At 38.5% G+C, this 19,839-nt stretch overlaps 1 protein-coding gene and 1 non-coding gene across 3 annotated transcripts; both read right to left on the reverse strand.

Moving 5' to 3' along the window:
- Nucleotides 1-3,575: 3,575 nt before the first annotated feature.
- LOC127690258 (U6 spliceosomal RNA) lies at nt 3,576-3,677 on the reverse strand. The gene has a single exon (XR_007978994.1). It is a non-coding gene; the product is annotated as a U6 spliceosomal RNA (small nuclear RNA).
- A 755-nt stretch (nt 3,678-4,432) lies between these two features.
- LOC127689474 (zinc finger protein 431-like) lies at nt 4,433-19,247 on the reverse strand. 2 transcript variants are annotated; one of them, XM_052189197.1, is made up of 5 exons: nt 18,997-19,247; nt 18,466-18,550; nt 6,294-6,420; nt 5,703-5,763; nt 4,433-5,210 (listed from the first exon to the last, which is right to left on the reverse strand). In XM_052189197.1, the coding sequence occupies exons 2-5, from the start codon at nt 18,466-18,468 to the stop codon at nt 5,132-5,134; spliced, it is 270 nt and encodes an 89-aa protein (XP_052045157.1). In that variant the 5' UTR covers nt 18,469-18,550; nt 18,997-19,247; the 3' UTR covers nt 4,433-5,131. The 2 variants fall into 2 exon arrangements, with proteins under 2 accessions (XP_052045157.1, XP_052045158.1); XM_052189198.1 differs by lacking the exon at nt 18,997-19,247 and having other exon boundaries at nt 18,466-18,624.
- Between the last annotated feature and the right edge of the window lie 592 nt (nt 19,248-19,839).

Below are 19,839 nucleotides of genomic sequence, written 5' to 3' on the forward strand. Positions count from 1 at the left end.
AATGAGTCATGAAATGGTCAATATTTCAACTGAAAAAATTTACATCTAGGTAATATTCATGTTTTTATATTGATAAAATCGTGTCAGTTTTCAACTTTCTAAACAAAAGAGGAATGGGCTTAGCAAATCTGAGAGTGATGATAGTTCATTGATGTGCTATGAGCACATTTCTCATTCTGTGTCTTAAAATATAATATGGATTATTACCATCTCTGTTATAAATGAAGATGGATAAATTAGTTGAAAAATCTCACAAATATTTATATATTTCATTTGATTAATGTTACTAAATCACACTGTCTTTCAATGCCATTTTTGTAAATTGAAAAATTTATGTTCTGAAAAGACTTTTCTTAATGTTACTTGGGTTATAACTGGGACTAAACTACAACTTATCTCCATAATAATATTTATTTTATAACTGCAGTTTATTGTCTGTACTAAAGCAATTTTATGAAAGATGTAACTTATTCTATAAAGAAAATAAGAACATTCTGTAGAAAAATCAAGTCAGTCAATAAACTGTCCTATTGTTATAGCCTCAAAACAAGTGTTGGGGGAAAAATAATCAGTGTACCTAGGTTATAAAGTAAAAAGATCTACGATGATGTAAGAATGTTGCAAAATTTGTTTATATAAATCTTCAAGAAAATGTAATTACGAGTCTTTCCTTTTCTTGATTTTTTTTTCCTGCCAATCACTTATATCTTAGCAGGAATACGATTGTGGCTTAAAAGTTTAATTGTTGATAAATAATTAAGACACAGACAAACATTATCTACTCTCTACCACTGTATTATTCTAAGTGCAAGTGACCATATACACTGCCTTACTTGAAGTTTCTGACAAAAGATGTAATGCTGGTATTTTTGTAAACTTTCTTGTTCTAAAAAGGCAGTTATGTTCTGTAGAAAAAATATGTAAATAAAAGTTATTTTATATAAAAATGATCCCCATAAGCACATATATTTGAATGTTTAGTCATCAAAGAGTGGAGCTGTTTGAAAGGACTAGAAGAATAGGAGTGGCCTTGTTGGAGGAAGTGTGTCACTGAGGATGGACTCTGAGGTTTCAAAAACCTATGCCTGGACTAGCTCCTCTCTGCCTGGAGATCAGGATGTATCTTTCAGCTACTACTACAGCGCTGTGCATTCAACCATACTGTCTGTCATGATGATAGTGGACTAACCCTCTGAAACTGTGGGCAGCCCTCCAATAAAATGTTTTCTTTTATAAGAATTGCCTTGGTCATGGTATCTCTTCATAGCACTAGAACACTGTACTGGCTGGTTTCCTGTGTCAACTTACCACAGGCTGGAATTATCACATAGAAAGGGGCTTCCGCTGGGGAAGCACCTCCATGAGATCTAGCTGTAGGGCATTTTCTCAACTAGGGATCAAGTGGGTAAGGCTGGTAGTCTTGGGTGCTATAAGAGAGCAGGCTGAGCAAGCCAGGGGAAGCAACCCTGTAAGAAACATCCCCCATGGCTTCTGTATCAGCTTCTGCTTCCTGACCTGCTTGAGTTCCAGTCCTGACTTCCTTTGATGATGAACAGCAATGTGGAAGTGTCAGCTGAATAAACCCTTTCCTCCCCAACTTCTTAAACATGTTTGTGCAGGATTAGAAACCCTAAGACAAACAGTGACTAATATAATTTGTATCACGAATGTTGTTGTGTTACTAGAACCACATAGCTTTTTCATTTCTTAAAGAAATCTTCACTCATATGTGTAAAATTTTTAGGAGATCCAAACACTACAGCATCCAAAGCTCTATGTCTACTTCAAACTATGTCTAGCTTAAAATAGAACACACAGTTAATGTTCTTTTCTAGTGCTAAATTTCTTTTCTTGTTTCAAATCCACATTTCGTTCTCTCTCTATGGAATCCAACATCTACAGGTTCAACAATAGCAATAAAGGGGTGACAAATCATTATTTATAAGATTCATTGCTAAGAATTAGAAGTTACTCATAGAGTTTAGTTAAAGACAAAGAACTTTAGGTTTAATACAACTCATTTTGACAGCATTGCAGAAAACCAGAGAAGTGTGAGGCTTGAGGCAAGAGGAAATCACACAGCATGTCTGAGAGCAGTTGTCAGAAGAACTTGGTAAACCAAGAAACATGGAGTGATAATAAACAGTGCAAGGCACAATCAATTCATAACCTGAAATTCTGAAGTGAGGATTGTATTGCTACAGCATTTAGGGAAGGCCATAATCAACAAACCCTGAGGGGTTCTAGGGGAAGACCTTTAAATAACTTGATATAAAAGCAGGTCTTCTAGGAGGCTTTATTAGCTAATATTGCATGCTGCTAAGTAAAACATAAAAATGTATGCTTTGGATTAAAGCACACATCAAGAATCTAAAACCAGATTTGTTCCTTGTCACTAAAAAAGAATGATAATAATTTACTGAAATGATAATATTTACCTAGAGTAACCTACAAAAAGGGAAAATTAGTTAAAAATATACTTTGGTAGTTAATTTAGCTGCATCCTGGGTAAAAGCAGAGGTTATTAATTTACTCCAAATATTAGTCACACCTAAAAATATAGCTATATAGGAGCCATGGCATGGCTGGATTTCTTAATAATTCTTCAAGATCCATGTTTTCTATATTGTATGAAAAGATGAATTCAGATAGGGTATAATAAAAAACCACCATTCCAATCTCTAAGAAAATACACTCCTGCAGCACAAAAGGCTGTAATGTCTGCAATTTTTTTAAGCATGTGATCTTGGCTTTGCCTTACTACTTCCATTAGTGGCTTCCAAATATCCTTAAATAGTAATCTTGGACACTCCATAGTTCAGTGAATCCATGCAAGCTGTTAAGTATTTCCATTCCAGTTATGTATCTTAGAACTGAGGTGATAACTAAACTATGGATTTAGGAATCCACTACACCTACTGTGAGATGGAACTGAGCTAAATTCCATTCATGATCTACTCTTCTCAAGACTCTAATTACAGATGGTGACATTTTGAGTTTTTTAAATTGACTCCCAGTTAAAAGCCAGTGTCTAGTTATGCTCAAATGTCTGACTATGTCTCTTTCTCTAACCCTGTTTGAAAGTCAGTCTTTTTCCAGATTATGAGACAAAGATTACGAAGGCAGCTTTTAGGCAGAGTAGTGAGCTCCTATCTAAAAGAAACCCAGTCTTGACTTCATTCAAAGAATCTTGGATCTGATTCAACTGTTTTGGTGATTTGAGTTAATCCTGATTAGAATCCTGCTTCATAGAAATCAAGTACACATTTATCATATTCTGATCAAATTATATTCCTTGGGGACCATCATCATCAAGAAAATATAAACTAGTATCCAAGGACACTGGTGCTTCTGATGTTAACTGTTGCTACATGTAAACATAAGCATAGGAAAGTCACATTTGTTAACTGTGACTGATAAGTAGACATTTCACACATATGACTGCATCAAAAGTGTTACACATTCACAAGCCCTCTATAGCTTATTTATGGACCACAGGTGAAGATGATCTTCCTGCTGGAACATAATTCTCTCCCCTCACATTATCATTTTAGAGTGTTTTATGTGCTTTCTTTTGTTTTATGGAATGCTTCATAAATTTGAGCATCATCCTTGCACAGGGGCTATAATAATCTTCACTGTATTGTTTCAATTTTAGTATGTGTGCTGCTGAGTCCAGTTTTATTTGCTAAAAAGCTCCAATTTCTCTTCTGAAGACTGAAAGTATGAGTATACACTCATTTTTTTTCTTGGTTCCTTTTTTAATCAATTATTTATTTACATCCAAAATGTTGCCCTCCTCTTGGTTCCCCATTCCAGAGTTCTTCACTCCATGCCCCTTCTCCTTCACCTCTAAGAGGGTCCCCAGCCTGGGTATCTCCCTTCTCTGGGGCATCAAGTCTCGACAGCATTAGGCATATTCTCTCCCACTGGGGCAAGACAAGGTAGTCAGTCCTTGGCTACATATGTGTTGGGGGCCTGGGAACTGCCTGTGCATGCTCTTTAGTTGGTGGCTTAATCTCTAGGATCTCTCAGGAGTACATGTTAGCTGACACTATTGGTCTTCCGATGAGGCTGTCATCCCCTTCAATTACTTCAATCATTCCCCTAACTCTTCCATACGGATCCCGGGCCTCATTCCAATGATTGGCTCTAAGTATTTCCATGTGTCGCAGTCAGCTGCTGGTAGAGCCTTTCAGAAGACAGGCATTATAGGCTCCTGCAAGCACAACACAGCATCATTACTAGTGCCAAGATTTGTTGCCCACCTATGAGATGGATCCCAACTTGAACCAGTCACTTGTAGCCGCCTGCAGCTACATGCTAACAGCGGGTTCTCTGGAAGGAGAGCTGGGATAAGAACAAGGTGGCAAGAGAAAACACATGGAGGCAGGCATGATTTCTTGTTCAAGACTCAACCTTTAATGCATCTCTCCAAAGATAAATAGGCAGGCCAAGCCTCTCCCCTAAAGGCTGGAAACTGGTTCTGCTTGTTCTGCAGGAGGCTGATGGTCAGGTGTCTGGGCGGCTATTCTCTGAGAACAATGGGCTAGAGGATGTCACAGTCACTGGTTAGCCATTCCTTAGGTCTCTGCATTTCTTTTAGACAGGAACAATTCTGGGTCAAACATTTCAAGGGTGGGTTGGTGCCCCCATCTGTCCACTGGGGGCCCTGTCTACTGGAGGTGGATTGTCCAGGTTCTATCTCTCCAGTATTAGGCATTTTGGCTAAGGTCACCCACGTTGACTCCTGGAAGTCTCTCACATCCCAGGACTCTGGAACTTGCCAGAAATTCTCTACCACCACTCACTCCCAAGAGCTGCATATTTCCACACATTCTCCTGGGTTTCTCTTCCGTCTCTCCCCATACATGGTCCCATCCCTTACCCCCAGCTCTGATCTTTATAATACTGAATGCATTAATACTTTTCCTGTAGTGTGAATTACAACACATTTGACTGTGAACTAGGACACACAGAAGATGTTACAAATTCCTAATAAGCATAAAGGTTTTCTACAGTATGAGTTTGGAGATGGTCCCTTGTAAAACTAGAAAACCAATTAACTACAAATATCTATAATTTTGCTAATGTCTATAAAAGGCAGAATATTACATATCTTCTCATTGATCTAGAACAAACATTTTATGTTGCTTCTTTCAATATCTCTATGCTCACATGGTTTTGACCCATTGTGACACAAGGTATACCTAATAAAATAAAAAGAATGACAAATGAATGGTTTACACATTGCAGTCACATTGTTTGAAGTTTTGTTTCTTATAATATGTGAAATATAGACTAATGTTTCTCTACAACAACATTCTTAATACTCATAAAATGCCCTCTCACCAAACCTAACAATATTACTACAAGAATATGAGTATCATGAATTTTACTATGGACTATTTGCTTATTAGATTGTTTAGGATATAAATTTATCACTACTCAATGTGTAATATCTAAGTACTATGAGACTATACAGATTGGCAGTTCCACATTATAGCTCTAAAGGAGCTACATATCAAATAGGTACACTAATCATATATCGGATCTTGAGGTACATGGCTTTGTAAGAATATTATAATAATAGCTACACTTGAAGGACTTTTATTTTACACTCTTGCTTTTCAATGGAGATTTCAGGAGATATTAAAATTTCCTCAGAGGCAAATTTGTATAAGCTTGTACATGAAAATTACCTTTCCTGTCTTCTACTACTTTGACAATGTTCTTCAAGATGATGGTCTTCCCAATTATAGCCTAAAACACAGTGCCAGAAAATTAATGTTATATTATTGGAAATTATTCAAAATTCAAGTTATTGTGAATTTTCACTTCACTATGAAAGCTACAGAGAGTTGTGCATGTTTTTAATCCCAGCACTTGGCATGCAGAAGCAGGCGGGTTTCTTAGTTCGAGGCCAGCCTGGTCTAGAAAGTGAGTTCCAGGACAGCCAGGGCTACACAGAGAAACCCTGTCTCAAAAAGAAAGAAAGAAAGAAAGAAAGAAAGAAAGAAAGAAAGAAAGAAAGAAAGAAAGAAAGAAGGAAGGAAGGAAGGAAGGAAGGAAGGAAGGAAGGAAGAAAGAAGAAAGAAAGAAAGAAAGAAAGAAAGAAAGAAAGAAAGAAAGAAAGAAAGAAAGAAAGAAAGAAAGAAAGAAAGAAACTATAGGGAACATTCAGTGAAACTGAATTATTCACCTCAATCTTCATTATTCGCAGTTAAAATAATAGAAGATCATCAATAACCAAGAATTATTTGTTTCCGTTAGAAAAAAAATAACAGTCTTACCTATAGCTTTGAGGTTCATGTAGGTTTCCAACATCACATCATTGTAGAGATTCTTCTGGAAAGGATCCAGCAAATTCCACTCTTCCCCAGTGAAGTTCACATGTACATCATCAAAAGTCACTGCATCCTAAACATACCATACACGTGTATAACAGAAAGCATGATACTAACATCACTATAAAAAAAAACATAAACTTCCTGGAAAACATATTCATATAATTTTGGCACTTGCTCAAATCGTTTCCTAACTCAGAATTTATAATCCCTGTGTCATTTTAGAAGGAGCTTGAATTGTCAGATTCACCTGTGTCACTTTTGAATACTTTGGATAGGATACAGCCTTATAAGAGAAATGCCAGTTGAGTGGGAGATGCATGGGAAACCACATATTAACAGTTATGAGCCCACATCTGAAAAATTTTATTAACAAGTTCTTACTACAAAACTGATGGGCAAGCTGGGTGTATTTGCTCATGACTTTAATCACAGAAGTTCAGGCAGGTGTATGTACTTGAGCTGAATACAAGTATGGTCTATGTAATGTGTTCTAGCAGAGCAAAAATTATATATTAAGACCATTGAGCCCCTGCAAAAATCAACCAAGGAAAGAAAAATGATAGTGAACTCACTTTTCTTCACTAAATTTCCTACAAAGAATTATATATTCACTACAGTTCCATATTCATCTTGCAGAAACATGAATTAAACCAGTTTAAACTTCAGCATTAATATTTTTTTTCTAAAAGGGAATGCATATTCAAACAGTTACAAATAGACATATGAGAAATAATAGTAATACAAATGTTGATCATAAATAAGATTTGTAGAGCACGAGAGAGTGCTCCAGTGTTGGAAAATTCTTGTTGGTCTACCAAATAATTGTGGACAATTTCTCCCAAACACATGGGGGGGCAACACCTACTCATAACTTCAAAATCAAGAGTTCTGAGGCCATCTTCTGACTACAGTAAAGATGAGAAACACATGATATTCTCAATCATGAACCAGCAAAATACTCTTATTTATTTGAATATTTCAGAACAAACACAAGGCAGACAGAACATCACACATCTGAAAACCAATGACCCTGAAACGTTAGATAATATTGATGTCATGAATATATGCCATCCTGAGAAATAGAATATAGTCTATAAATTTGGCCAAATTTCAAAGCAAAAGATGTGGAAAAAGAACTGCTCAAAAAGATATGCTTATTTTACAAAAACATGTCTTGCAGCTTTTGTGGTTTCTCTTCCTACTATCGGGACAGGGAAAGCTTCATAGAGAAAATTGTTTTCCAAGGAAAAGCCAAAAACAAAAATAAATTAAAAATATAAAACCACCAGGCTTGCAAAATACATTATTATTGAAGAGCAAATATATCTATTTTATCTTATGTGATTTATGGAAAGAGTTTATATAGTGAATGTTTTGGAGCATGAGAAGAAAGCTGAAGGGTTAGTTTCAACCACCACACAGTAGACACTAAAAACACAATTTTTCCCTCTAAAAGAAATGCAGGGGTAAATCTGGAGCAGAGACTGTGGGAATGGACAATGAAAATTTGCCCAACTTGAGTGCCCTCCTATGGCCAAGCTCCTATCTATGACATTATTAACCATCCTCTGATATGCTCCCACACAGCAGTGCATTGAGATGCTCCATCCACCAGCTGGCTGAAAACGCTGCAGAGATTCACTGTAAAACCTTGCATGAACCTTGGGGACTCTTTTTAAGAGTTGGTGGAAAGGTTGAAATCCCTGAAAAGAGTAGGAATTCCACAGTAAGACCAAAAGACTCAGGTATCTAGGACCCTTGGGGACACTCAGACATGGAGCCACCATTCAAGAGCCACCAGCACATATGTAGCAAATGTGCAGCTCAGTCCTCATGAGTGTCCAACAATTGTAGCAGAGACTTTCCCTATAGCTGCGGGCTATCTCTGGAATTTGTTTCCTTAACTGGACTGCCATGTCTGGCCTCAGTGGGAAAAGGGGCACTTAAGTCACAAGAGACTTGATGCATCAATTTTCAGGATACCTGGGGGCCCCACAACCTCTCAAAGAAGATGTAGAGGAGACTGGGGGGAGGAACACGGTGATAGCAAGGGAGCTAAAATGGGGACAGTGATCAGGGTGATAATGAATATATAAATTATTGGAGAAACAAACAAACAAAAAAACAGGAAAAGTAAAAATTTTCACCCTGTAAACACTGTACTGGAAGGTATCTGGAAAGGCCCCTCTGACACGATCTTCACAAGCTCCACAAAGAAAGCAGACAGGACAGACAAGCGGTCAAAGTCATCATTCTATCTAATGCTTTTTGTTTCAACCAACTGCATGCTGAACCCTTGACACTACTGGCAAATATTCATCCTGTGATGAAAATGCATTCAATCTTTCTTCAGTTATCCAAGAGTCTGTAGGAGCTCCTACACTGTTCAAATGTCTAAAGTTTCCTCTGACACTCAAGGCAAAAGTTTGAAACTTTCATCTTGTAAAAGTTTTGTTAATTCATTTCGTAAACATCTCTCCATGGCAGATTTGTCAATGCCTTATATAGCTCAACAAGTAGTGGTCACAAAATGCAACTCAAGCATCATCCTCAGAACTTCATTGCAACGAACTCTCAGTTTTCCCTGGGCATCAGACCCAACCAAAATAATGCTGGGGAAGTGCCAAACTGAAACCATAGATGGAGAGTCCATGACCTTGAATTTCAGACAGCAAGTTATATCTTTACAACTTAAAATGGCACAGAATACGCCTTCCCATTCCAATAAATAGGAATGTGACAAAGGGAGATATGATTGGACCAAGGTAAGAAACTCAGCAGGATAAACATAAACTCCTATTACTTTGTTATAGACACATTCAACTTCACTTTCTAAAGCCTTAGATGGCCCTATTCCTGTAATTCCTCAGTCATCTCTCAGTTTTGGTACTTCCTTTCCCTGTATACATCTCTCCATGTCAGATTTCTCAATGCCTTAGGTATCTCAACAAGTTGTGGTCGCAAAATGTAACTCAAGCATCATTCCCATAACTTCACTGCAATTAACTCTCAGTCTTCTTTGGACCTCTACCTTTGCACAAACATGATTGTAATAGTGCCAAACTGAAACCATAGAGGAAGAATCCAAGAACTTGAATTTTTAATCTATTAATTTTCAGAAATAGCACCATTTCTGAAATGATCCTCTTAACTTTGACTTCTGGATTGGTGGACCCAGCCTCACATGGACCACACTTGCAGCAGGTTTTACTTAAAGTTCCTTCTTGGCACTAGGAAGCACATTGCCTACTCCTTCCATGAATTTAAGTCTTAACTGGAGGAAGTGTTACACTTTGGGTACATTCTTAGGCATCAACCCACGAGGGCATGTCCTCCACTAAGTTCACATCTGTTTGATTTATATCAGCTAGAAACTGAAAAAAATCAAGATGTCCCTCAAGCAACATTTGGAAACAGAATATATTGATCAAAAACGAAATGGAATACTATTCAGCCTGTAAAAACAAGGACATTATGAATTTTGCAGGCAAATGGATATGTCTAGATATTATCATCCTAAGTGAGGTATCCCAGTCCCAAAAGGACATGCATGTATGTACTCATTCACAAATGAATAATAACCATAATATACCGGGTATCCACACTACATTTCTTGGCTCTGAAGAAACTAAAGAAGAAGAAAGGTAAGGGGCTGGAAAGATGACTCAGCAGCTAAGAGCACTGACTTGTCTTGTGAATGTCCTGAGTTCAAATCCCAGCACCCACATGATGGCTCACAGCCAACAGTAAAGAGATCCAACACCCTCTTCTGGTGTGTCTGAAGACAGCTACAGTGTGCTCACATATAATAAATAAATATATCATTGAAAAGAAGACGGAATACTAAAGTTGGGCATGGTAGCATATGCCTTTAATCCCAGCACTTGGAAGGTAGAGGCAGGCGGGTTTCTGAGTTCGAGGCCAGCCTGGTCTACAGAGTGAGTTCCAGGACAGCCAGGACTACACAGAGAAAGCAAAAACAAACAAACAAAAATAGGAAAGCTAAAATGAGCATGGCTCTATCTTACTCAGAAGTGGAAATAAAACAGTCATATGAGGGAAATGAAAGAGACAGAGCTGGAAGGGCCAGTAGTTAAGAGAGGAGAAGGGGAGGCAAGGAACAGGTGTGGTGAGAGAAAAGGAAGTGTCATAGGATCAGGAAAGTGAATTGAAATCTGAAGCTCTCGGGGTCTAAAGATGGAGACATCTTTAGGATGTGCTACAGACCATGAAAGGGAAGGCAACAGGGAGTCTATGAGGGTGATCATGGCTGAGACACATAGCAGTGAGCTATGGAAACTGAAGAGGGCCACATCCTGCAGCCAGGCAAGGGCCCCAGTGGAGAGTTAAGAACACAAACAGAATCAATAATGCTTCCACCCAAAATTTGATCTGTCTACAAAAAATGTGGGCACAGACATGGAGCATAGAAAGAGGGAATGTTCAAACTATACCCTCCACAACTTGAGACCCGTCCCATGGGCAAGCACCAATCCCTGGCATTACTGAGGATACACTTTCTTATACTTCCAGAGAGTAGCTGGGAGAGCTGAGAGAATGCGGAAATTAAATTAAATAAATAAATGGTAAATAAATAATTGGGGAAAATGAACAAATACATATAAATAGAATGAAAATTTAGAAGTTAGTCCATTATTTTAAAAATGTACCCCACTCAGTATTTCAGGGTATAAGCCATGGAGAAAAGATTTGTGACCAAAATATAACACAAATGACCTCTTGCTCAAATTTACCTTGTCTTTTTCCATCTGAAATTCTATGATTTCAATTACCTATTCCTGCATAGTGTCAACACTCCAATCTCCCAAGTCCTATGAGAGCAACCGATTAAGATCCCTGAACAGCTTTCTATGACTTCTGCCATCTCAATTTCTGGTAATTTCCACATTCCTTCAAAAGAGAACATAGATTCTTTTCAGCAGAGAAATCACTTGTTGATAATGCTTTTGTGGATGTTTTTGTTGTTCTAACTTGTTACTCTGTTTTTGTGAGGGAATCCTCTGAGCAAAAGCATCTCAGGTAATAAACGGTTGTGAATGTTTTTTTTTTTTTTTTCAGATCACAGTTAATCATGTTGGGAATTTAGAGTAGAGACTGAAGCTACAAACTGAAGGTAAAAGCTTGGACAAACATTGCCTCCTGGCTTGCACTCCTGCTTGGTCAGTGGCCCATGCTCAGGTAGCTCTATCATCCAGCCCAGGCCCACTTGCTTATGAATATTGTCACACTCAGTGGAAGACCTTTCCCACATCAATCATCCACACTACCTCACACAGACATAGCAATCAGCCATTCCGATGAGGGCACACCATCAACTGAGGCTCCTTCAGGTGACTGTAGCTCTCAAATGTTGAAACGTTGGCAGCAGCATCTCTCTCCGGATTATGTCTCCTTGTGCATTGCTAAGAGATCCTTATCCTGCCCACCTTCTCTCCTAGCTTTACACATTAACCAGCAATCTCTCTTGAACATAACAACCAGGTCAGTAAAGGAGGCAACACTCAGCTAACACTATGAAAATCTAGACAGAAATCTATAACACTGGAATAACACTTCCACACAAAAAAAGACAAACTGAGAAACTGGTACCTTGACTAATAATCACCAAAAATGCAGATACCTAGACACCAGCATAGGAAGATAAGGATTACCAGCCAGGAAAGTAAGTCACCATCCTCAGGTTCTCACTCCTCTCCTTTCCCATAAACCATCTTTTTTGCATCAGATAACTTGTGTGTTTTACTTTCTCAGTACATTTAGAGAAGGAGGGGGAGGAAGAATAGGAGGAGAAGGAGAAGGAGGAGGAGAAGGAAGAGAAGGAGAAGAAGGAGATGAAGAAGAAGAAGATGATGATGAAGAAGAAGAAGAAGAAGAAGAAGAAGAAGAAGAAGAAGAAGAAGAAGAAGAAGAAGAAGAAGAAGAAGATTAGCATAAAGAAAATATTTTCAAATAAATCACAAATGGAAGCTTTCCATAACTAAAGGAAGATGCCTGTTAATGTACAAGAAGTTACGAAAATATCAAACAGATTGGGAAAGAGACCTTTTGCCACAAAATAATCAAAACACTAAACATATTAGTTAAAGAAACAAGGGAAAATACAGCAAAAATTTAACAAACTAAACAAATCAAAAACTAGTAATGTTTGAAATCAGAACCATTAGATTCATATCTGTCTTCTTTTCTTTAAGGAATAAATTCATTACTTACACAATGGTCTTCCTGCATGTATTCCTGCAGGCCAGAAGAGGGCACCAGGTCCCATTACATATGGTCATGAGACACCGTGTGGTTGCTAAGAATTGAACTCATGGCCTGTGTAAGAACAACCAGAACTCTGAACCTCTGAGCCACCACTCCAGGCATAATCCAACCTTCTTAATGTATATTGTAAAAGACAAAAAGCTTTGGACACAGGCAAGGCATAGTCATAGAAACCACCCATGCTTCTACAAGAAAGCAACTGGTCTGTTTGGGACAGAATTACAATCAGCCGTGATACTGAAGTTATTAAGAGTTCATTGCCTGAACTAGAAAGTAAGAGGCACCACTAGAAACATCACAGGTGGTCACATCTGGCTGATGCTTCCAATCCAACCCCATAGTGGACCCACCACCCCAGTACATACAGCTCAGCCGCATGTTCCTTCCCATTGTGGGCAGATATCTTGTGCTCACCATGTCTTGATTTCAGAGCTTCCCTGAGGTCCCCTCACAGCAAACAACAGCAGAGCTCAGAGCAGGACAGAGAGAACCATTCAAGCTGCACAGCCACAGGGAACACACCAAAAGGCACCCGGAAGATCCCGCCTCTTTGTCTGACTGGCAGGTCTGTCTGGCACCCTTGATTGGTCAGTGAATCTTAGCCCTCCTCAGATTAAAGAGTGCTTGGCATCCACGGCCACACCTTCTCAAGATCTCAGAAGTGGTTTGCACTCCACTAACATTTGAAATAAGATTCCAAGAGGTATCTCACCCCACCCAGCTCTGTGGGAGGAACAACATTCCAGCCCAGGCTGGTCAGCTACCTGTTCCTCCCCTCTCTGAGCCAGGACCCTGCACTTACCAGTACCTGTACCTGAGGTTTCCTCAAAGCACTTGTCTTTTTCCCATAATCATGATGAATAGTTTGCCTATACCATTACTGAAGGTGCATTGGACATATCAATCTGACCCAGGGATTGATGACCAAATGTATCACCCCGGTTACTAACATTAAATATTGATATTTAGAAACAACAGTTTTAGCCAGGTACATGCCTGTAATCCTTGCCCTTGGGTGGCAGGCAGATGAGTCTCTGAGTTCGAGGCTAGCCTGATCTACAGAGTGAGTTCCAGGTCAGCCTCTGCTATACAGAAAAACTCTGTCTCAAAAAAAAAAAAAAAAAAGAAACAAACAAACAAACAAACTAACTAACTAACAAAAACAAACTCAGTGTTTTGTTTTTGTCTAAATCCTGGGCTCAGGGAAACTGAAGCTCCCATCGCAAACAACCCAATAAGAAAAGCCAGAAAGATAAGGGAAACACTGTTGAGCACTATTACTAGTCAGCACATTTTCAACAGTGGCAAATTAAAAAACAAAATACAGTTGGATTAGTACAGATTGTCTAAATAAGCCTATCTCAAATCATAGAGAAAAACTAATCTTTCTATGTATATAGAAAGGGTAGTTAATAGAATGTCCTTATAAAGGCTGTCAGCCAAGGGGAGTTAGAAAAATCAAGGACTGGTGGATTTCATGTTGCAGGATATTACAGCTGATCTTCAGTGTATACCAGTATATTTAAGATATAAGTATTTCCTAATGCCAGTTTAAAAAACAAACAAACAAATCACCTTTGCTTCATAAAATAAAATAGTACAAGTACCAAAACAAAAGAACTGCTTTTTCATGACACTTCTGTAGGTAGGTTGCAAAAAACACATATAGCCTAGATCAAAAGTGGATCAGAACATCTCAAAAGATCAAGATTAAGAAAGGGTTTCTCACTTCAAACGGTATAATTGAGAAACATCCCCCAGAGTAAGCAGGGTTAGAGTTAGGGTTAGGGGATTAGGGGGTTATGGTTAGGATCAGGACAAGGGTTGTTAGGGTTAGGATGCTTAGGAAATTAAGGAGTTAAAATAGGATTAGAGATTTAGGAAAAGGGTTAGCCTCAGGGTTAGGGTTAAGGTGGCCACCATTATTCTTGATGGTCCCACTGAGTCAATCGTATCCCTGTTACACAACGAAGAAATGTTAGGGTTGTGGTCAGTCTCAGGATCAGGTCAAAGGATTTGTTTGTTGTTGTATGTGAACTCAGTTTCTATCTTTTTGCTCATCTGCCTTCCTAGTCCTCATTTTTTATAATACCAAAATCTTTCCTGTCCCAGTAAAAGTGGAATGTGAGTTATCCATGAACCTAGAATTCCCAGATGGGAAATATCCTTACATTATTATGAGGTCCTGTTCACATACAACAGAAAACCACTACTCCTTTAGTTTTTCTAAGTTTCACCTGGGGATCCTCATAAGATGTACAAAATCATGGGACTTGGTGCCCCTCTTTGGTAATATCATAAGTATTGCATGGGCCATTTGTCTTCACCACATCTTTAGTAAACATAACCAAATTGTACAAGACAAAATGGTCTCCATCATTATTCTTGCTGGTCTCACTGAGTCAATAGGAATCCAATTGCACAAAATACCACAACTATAAGCTATTCATTTTATATCTTAATGTTTTGTTCTGTTCTTATTCTGATAGCTTCTACCTTATTCACTCAATGGTTTCTCTAAAGAACCTAAAAGTTTATCTATACCACTTCCAAACTAGCATACTGAAAAAGGAAGTGATGACTCTGATATTCACAAAATCAAACAGATAATCAAGGGACAAGTTGCCAAGGGCAAGACTGACTGCTGCCAGCAAAGAATATCTGTGCTACCCTGTGTTGGGTCTCAGTGTCAGTTATTTATACAGCTAATTCCCCTCAGTGATAAAATGGCCTTCAGTACTCTTCTGCTCTAGATATGTATGGTTTATTTTCCGTCCAAATTAAAAATATGCTTACTAAAGATTTTTTGTAAAGTTTTCACAAAATAATCAATGAAAATTATGTAAAAAAATCTTACACAAGCAATAAACATAAATTCGTGGCTTAATGAAATTTGTCTTTTATTACTTATATATAGAATATCCACAAGGAATCATGGTTTATTCTTCACATCATTTTCTTAATACCAAATAGATTACAAGTAAAGTAAACTGGTTAACTTTGACTAAGTTATTTTTATTCAGAATAAATAAAACTTAAAAATTAATATGAAAAGACAAATGTATATTTAATGAATAAATCCCCACAGGTAAAATAAATATGAAATGACATTATGTCTCTGAATCTTTATTTGTAATGGGTAACATGAGAATATATATTTAAATTGTAAGGTCTACTTTTAAGTACCTGATATATGTAAACATACAGATCTGGTCACAGTGGTATCTCTATGAACCCTATCCCAATTCTAGTGCACAACATGGTCACTATCCCTTAGGGTTCTAAATTAGTTTTAAAGATTTTTGCTTTCCTAGAGCAGGATTGGTTTTTTTATATTGGACAATGTCTTCACTCAATGTAAGAATGATACATGATTGCTTTTGAAAATGAAATATACATGTGTAAATATTTATATAGACAAAAACAGTTTAATAATTTAAACAATATTTATTTCCCAAAATGCCTCATTAAAAAACCAATAAATATACTAAGATAGAAAGGTCAGCACAGGGCTTCTGACTTATTGTCTAAATTAAACAACAACCATTTTCATATCTTCAACTCCCTTGAATTAATATAATCACAGAAGGCCTTTTTAAATGTTATTAAAACTCTGTGAAATGAGAGGACATGGGTGGCCAGTGTTTCTATAATTTGTAAGGGGAATAACTAGTTAGGTCATGTGAATTTGTCTAAAGATATCCTGAGTAAATTATTTTTGATGTATAGAATGTACTTCAGGGCTGGATAGAAGGCTCAGCATTTAAGAGCACTGGCTGCTCTTCGAGAGGTTCTGAGTTCAATTCCCAGCAACCACAAGGTGGATCACTACCATCTGTCATGGGATCCTCTGCCCTCTTCTTCTGTGTCTGAAGACAGGGATATTACACTCACATACATGAAATAAATAAATAAATTTTTTTTAAAGAAATGCTTTGTCAATTTTCTTTAGGGAAAAACAATAATTTTACCTTTTATCCTTTGATAAACTATGATACTTTTAAAATGTGTTATCATTGAAACTTAGAAATGGGGAATAAAAATATTTTATTTATGACAATAAATTGTGGATTTATTTGTTAAAACTATTTTAACTTTTGGTGTTAACATTTAATGGTCTTAAAAAAGAAGTATTTATATAAAGAGACTTCTATGTCTTCTACTCTGATCCTATATAGTTGGAGTTCAAGGTCATCCTTTTATCTTCTTAAAAAGCTTTCTGAAAGCACATTTTCTAGAAAGAAAAAGAGCCAGGACTACTGAGTATCATTGGCCATCTTATTTTTCATTCCAATCATTGGACAGAAACAATAATTAAAGCCACCTTGTTGTGGTAAATATTATTTATTTAATTTTTTACCACAATTGAATGATAAGGATTCCAAGTAAAATACACAAAAGACTTGGTATTTATAATAAGATTTAAAGCACTAGAGTTGCATGGTCTATTTTGTATAGTTCCTGATAATAATTGTGAGATATCATTTGTCCGCAATGGAGGAGCTAGAGAAAGGACCCACGGAGCTGAAGGGATTTGCAGTACCACAGAAGGAACAGCAATGAATCACCTAGTACTTCCAGAGCTCCCAGGGACAAAAATCATCAACCAAAGAGTACACATGGAATTACTCATGGCTCCAGACGCATAGGCAGCAGAGGATGGTATTGTTAGACACCAAAGGGAGGAGAGGCCCTTGGCCCTGGAAAAACTTGATACCATAATGTAGAGGAATATCAGAAAAGAGGAGCAGTTTAGGGTTGATTGGGGAGGGGAGATGGCTTAATGGATTTTTGGGGGAGGGGGAACCAGGACAGGGGACAAAATTTGAAATGTAAATAAAGAATATATTTTTAAAAAGAAAAAAATGAATAGAAAAAAATTGGATACAATGGTCAAAAATAAATCTGGATTATAAAACTTTACTGGGCCTAAACAACAAAGCGTTCTGTAACATATGAGAAAGCAAAGTTACAAACAATTGGAGAAAGGAAGAAGAAGGAGAAGAGGGGGAAGAAGAAAAGGAAGAAGGAGGAGGAGGAGGATAAGAAGAAGAAGAGGAGGAGGAGGAAGAGGAGGAGAAGGAGGAAGAGGAGGAGGATAAAGTCTGGAAAATATTTCCAATAAAATCATAAATGAAAATTTTGCTAAACTATAGAAGGTGTCTGATAACGTACAAGAACCATCAAAAATACTAAACAGACTGAGAAAAAGTCCCTTTGCCACATAATAATCAAAACACTACACATATAAGATAAGCAAATATTAAAAAAAACTGCAGCAGAAAAATTTAACAAACTAAACAAAACAAAAACTAGAAATGTATGAAATCACAACTATTAGCTTCATATCCATCTTATTTTTAAGGAATTAATTCATTACACACACAATGTTCTCCCTGCATGTATTCCTGCAGGCCAGAAGAGGGCAACAGATCCCATTACATATGGTTGTGAGCCACCATGTGGTTGCTAAGAATTGAACTCATGAACTGTGTAGGAACAGCCACAGCTCTTAACCTCTGAGCCATCTCTCCAGGTCTATTCCTGCTTTCTTATTGTATATTATAAAAGGCAAAAAGATGCTGCATAGTCTCAGAAGCCACCCATGCTTCTACAAGAAAGCAACTGGTCCAGATGTTTTGGACAGAATTACAATCAGCCATGATACTGAAGTTATTCAGAGGTCATGTCCTGACCTATCAAGTAAGAAGCAACCACGAGAAACCTCACAGGTGTTCACATCTGGATGATCATTCCGATCCAACCCCATAGAGGACACACTGCTCAGCCGCATGTTCCTCCCCATTGTGGGCCGTGATCCTGTGCTCACCATGTCTTGATTTCAGCGTTTCCCTGAGGTCCCCTCACAGCACACAACAGCAGAGCTCAGAGCAGGTCACGGAGAAGCATTCAAGCTGCACAGCCACAGGGAAAACGCTCAATCAGCATAAATGTCTAGAAAACATTTCCAATAAAATCAGAAATGAAAACTTTCTTAAACTAATGGAGGTGCCTGTAAATGTAAAAGAAGCATCCAAAATATCAAACAGATTGTAGGAAAGTGTCTTTGCTGCACAATAATGAAAACAGCAAACATCAAAGGAAAACAATATAAATAACTACTACATAAATAATTAACAAAACTAAAGAAAAAAAAAATAGTCTGGGACCCAGCCCTGCCCATCCCACAGCCCTGGACCCCAGCCAGCTGCAACCTGATCATTTACGTTCCTTGGGAAAGCAGCAGCCTAGACCTCTGTAAACTCTACCAGGTCTTTGTCACGTCACAGCCCGGCTGTGTTGTTAGGAACCGGACTCAGTTTATCGCCCTGTGAATTCCCTGCCTGTGTCAGCAGCTCACACGCAGAAGCGAGGGCCGGGCGCACAGCCCAGCGATCCATGGCGGCCAGGCTCAGCTTCCGTTCCCACAGGAGGGTCGTGCCCGGAGGAGCACAGAGCGGGTCTGCACTCCGCCCCGCTGCAAACTTTCCAGGGTGGGAAGCCCGCGCCTTGCCCGGCCTCTCCAAACTCACAGACCGCGTCTGCGGAGACGACAGGAGGATAGCAAGGAGTTACTCCAGAGCCACGCCTCCGACCAACGCGCGCATTCAAACTCCCAGCCCACTTTCATTCATAAAAATTAAAGACAGGAAATGACACCGTTCCAGGAGGCTGGATGCAGGGCGGGCGCTGCGGTGACGTCAGGGGTGGTGCCAGCGGTTGCCGGGTGACGGACAGGGACGCCAACATGGAGCCCGCCAGGGGCTGAGGTGCACAGTCACGGGGTGGGGGCGGGGCTCGGGTGACGTCAGGGGGCGCGGCCAGCGGTTGCTGGGTGACAGCCAGGGAATCCAACCTGGCTCCCGCCCTGGGCTGAGATAGATGGGCGAGGGGCGGGGTTGGCGTGACGTCAGGGGCAGGGCCAGCCGTCTCTGAGTGACTGACAGTGATGCCAATGTGACATTTTCACTGAATTTGAAGAAATATATAAATATGTGTATTAAAATTGAAGAATTTGATGTACGATAATACACATGAAAGTGTACACATAGATAACACATCAAAACTGACAAACCATGGAAAAAAAGTCTAATCAAATTGATGGCTTTCATGGAAAATACTTCTAATAAAATTGAAGAAATATACAGAAAATTTATTTAAAATTAAGATTTGGCATTGAAAATAAATACACGTAAAAAGTTGA

Source organism: Apodemus sylvaticus, chromosome 7, assembly GCF_947179515.1.
Source record: "Apodemus sylvaticus chromosome 7, mApoSyl1.1, whole genome shotgun sequence".
In the NCBI taxonomy this organism is placed as follows: Eukaryota; Metazoa; Chordata; class Mammalia; order Rodentia; family Muridae; genus Apodemus; species Apodemus sylvaticus.

What these genes read in the sequence shown, in the direction of transcription:
- LOC127689474 (XM_052189197.1), bottom strand. An exon ending in CATGAACCTCAAAGCTATAG is followed by an intron (nt 5,764 to 6,293) that starts GTAAGACTGTTA and finishes ACTGTGTTTTAG; the next exon opens with GCTATAATTGGGAAGACCAT. An exon ending in AGTAGTAGAAGACAGGAAAG is followed by an intron (nt 5,211 to 5,702) that starts GTAATTTTCATG and finishes TTATTTTATTAG; the next exon opens with GTATACCTTGTGTCACAATG.